General features: G+C 38.9%; 1 protein-coding gene across 1 annotated transcript; it reads left to right on the plus strand.

Annotated features, from left to right (window-relative positions):
- Nucleotides 1–669: 669 nt before the first annotated feature.
- On the plus strand, nt 670–1,692 carry LOC138785350 (olfactory receptor 6F1-like). Its single transcript, XM_069961228.1, has one exon. It carries the CDS (start codon nt 670–672, stop codon nt 1,690–1,692), a length of 1,023 nt encoding a protein of 340 aa, XP_069817329.1.
- The last annotated feature ends 1,805 nt before the right edge of the window (nt 1,693–3,497 follow it).

A 3,497-nucleotide genomic window follows, 5' to 3' on the forward strand; every position in this document is an offset into this window, starting at 1 on the left:
GATCGAGAATCACCATCTTGGCTTTTATTTTTTATTATTATTAATTTATTACTGTTACTTCCGTTTAAGGTGTTCACTATCCAGGAACCAAAACATGTTTTTTTTTTCTTCCCTTTTTTTTTTTTTAAAGGTTTTTCTTTAAATAATGTTTGATTTAGTTTAGTTATCAAGTCTGTGAGGAATGAAAGGTGGAATCTGATTGGTTGCTAGGGGCGACTGAGCCAGTTTCACTTTACACCAAGCTTGATAAATCTCCCCCACTATATTTATATTTTTGCACTAGTCTAGACATTTATAAGCAGTGATATTTACAATATTGCATAAAACTATTCAGTCAGCGTTACTGGTGTAGTCTCTTTATAGTCTAACTGTACTTAAGATAAGTCACGCCAGGCAAAAAAGGCCTAGAAAGGAAGGCCTAGGAAGGCCTAGACCTTGAAAATTGCCGACTGGACTCTTGGACCTCCAAAGACCAACCTCACAACCAACCAAAATAGTGTTAACATTTCACTTTTATTCTATAACTATTAGGACACAAGAAGAAGTTCTTGGTAATATATTGATCCATCACCACTGTACTTTTATCAGCCCACATCCAACTAAATTTCATACAAGACAAAATCCGTGGAATTTACATGTTTGAAAATTACACCTAGATATGAATGAAATATGAATGAAGCCAACCAGTCGTCAGCCACTGAGTTCCTGTTATTGGGGTTCCCAATGGTTACTGGCTACAAAGCTGTTGCTCTCTTCCTCATAAACCTGATTGTCTACATCCTCACCCTCATGATAAATACGATGGTCATTGTGTTGGTGTCCATCAAGCTGCAGCTCCATTCTCCCATGTACTTCTTCCTCCAGCAGTTATCACTTGTCGAATCCGTATTTTTGACTGTGATTGTTCCTAACATGCTGCGTGTTATATGGCTGGAAGGAGCCACCATCTCCATCAGAGCCTGTATAACCCAATCCTATTTGTTTTGTTGCATGGGATGCACAGAATGTCACCTCCTCACAGTAATGGCTTATGACCGGTACTTGGCCATTTGTAACCCTCTTCGCTACAATGCCATCATGGATACAAGACTTCAGCGTCTCTTGGTCGTCTATTGTTGGGTTTGCGGTTTCCTCCTGGCCCAGATAACTCTTAATTTTATTTGTCTGCCTGAGTACTGTGGATCCAACGTGATCGACCATTTTTTCTGCGACCCAGTACCATTTATTGAACTTGCTTGTTCTTACAAAGTGGCCTTACAGTTGGAGATCATCATCATCTCTGTCCCTATGATCGCCATACCTTTTATTTTAATTATTATCAGTTATATTTGTGTTTTTGTAACAATTCTTGGCATCTCCTCTACAACGGGAAGAAAGAAAGCCTTCTCCACCTGTAGCTCCCACCTCACTGTGGTCTCTGTGTATTTTTTAACAATAATCAGCATCTACTTGGTCCCTGTGAATGAAAACACCTTAAACATTATCAAATTAATTTCAGTTCTGTACATTGTAGTCACTCCTCTGTTTAACCCGATCGTATACTGCTTGAGAAACCAAGAAATGAGAGCCGTCTTAGAGAAAACATTTGGTAGCCGAACTATAAAGAATGATCAAAATTACATTAAATGTAATCAAAGTGAAGTTTTTGGATGTGTTCTGTTTAAAGTTATTGAAAAAATTAAAGGAGCCTAAGGATGGGCTACGGGAAAGACTTAAAGAGCTAAATAAGTATAGTATCAAGGGAAAGGGAGGACATGATTGAAACCCCTGCCTGGGATAAAAATATACAGTTGTGCTTAAAACTTTACATACCCCGGCAGAATATTTGCTTTGCGGTCCATTTTTAAGAAAATATAAATGATAACACAAACTTTTTTTCCACTCATTGTTATGGGTCGGGTGAAGCCATTTATTGTCAAAATACGGTATTTTCTCTTGTTAAACCATAATGACAACCAAAAACATCCAAATGACCCTGATCAAAAGTTTACCCCAGTTTTTAATCCCATGTATTTCCTCTTCTAACATCAATGACAGCTTGAAATCTTTTGTGGTAGTTGTGGATAAGGCTCTTAATTTTCTCAGATAATAAAGATGCCATTTCTTCTTGGCAAAAAGTCTCCAGTTCCTGTATATTCCAGTTCTGTCTTGAACTGCATGTTTGAGATCTCCCCAGAGTGGCTGAATGATATTGAGGTCAGGAGACTGAGATGGCCACTCCAGAACTTTCACTTTGTTCTGATATCTAAGGAATCTAAAATGCCAGTCAGCAGTGTTCAAACTGTGGGGCTCTGTTAAAACCAAACTACAGTCACGTAGATCAACAAGAATTTTGGCTACAACTGCCAGGACAATTGTTTGGGAAGCAAAGCAAAACCCACAAATAAAATCAGCAGAAATACAAGACTTCTTCCTTTCAAAATGAACAATATGGAGGCACTTGAAGAAAAATGGTCTGTATTGTGGAGTCGCCAGAAGAAAGCCATTACTGCACAAATGCCATAAAGTATCTCACCTACAATACACCAAACAGCACAGAAACAAGCCTCAAAACTTCTGGAATAAGGTACTTTGGAGTGATGAGACCAAAATGAAACTTTTTGGCCACAACCATAAGCGTTATTTTTGGAGAGGTGTCAACCAGGTCTAGGATAAATGGAAAGCCATTCATATTGTAAAGCACAGAGGTGGGTCGCTGATGTTTTGGGGATGTGTGAGCAACAAAGGGACAGGAAACTTGGTCAAAGTTGAAGAAAAGATGAATGCAGCACATTATCCGCAAATACTGGAGGCAAATTTGCACTCATCAGTCCAAAAGCTGCAAATGGGTCGTAATTGGATGTTTTAGTATGACAACGATCCAAAACACAAGGCCAAATAAACCTGTAATTGGCTAGACCAGAACAAAGTGAAGGTTCTGGAGTGGCCATTTGAGTCTCCTGACCTCAATATGATTGAGCCACTTTGGGAAGATCTCAAGCACACAGTTCATGCCCAGGAATTTACAGGAACTTGAAGCTTTTTGCCAAGAAGAAAGGGCAGCTTTACCATCTAAGAAAATAAAGAGCCTCATCCACATTTAATACAAACTCAACATTATTGTCATCCACCCTTCCTGCAGGCAGTGTACACTGCCCCAGATACAGTATGTGAGGTAAGTGAGAGCAGAGTCATGAGGAGACATGGTGACTGAAGGGATCCCTGCGGTAATACTGATCCCATATATGATAAAGTAGCTGATACTACACTATTATATAGAGATGAGCAAATCACTCGGAAATTCGTTTCCCGAAGTTTGCGAATATTCGCACGGATTTGCGAATATTCGCGAATTACATATAAACAAATTTCATTTAAAACAGTTAAACTATAGTAGCTTCAATAGTGGGACTTTAAAAAAAGGGAAATTTTTCATGTTGCTGTGACAGTGTCAAAAGATGAAAAATGTCGATCATTCAATTTCCGCTATGGACAGCAGTGCACATCAGTGGATCAGT

The sequence above is a fragment of the Dendropsophus ebraccatus genome, chromosome 1 (assembly GCF_027789765.1).
Source record: "Dendropsophus ebraccatus isolate aDenEbr1 chromosome 1, aDenEbr1.pat, whole genome shotgun sequence".
NCBI lineage: Eukaryota > Metazoa > Chordata > Amphibia > Anura > Hylidae > Dendropsophus > Dendropsophus ebraccatus.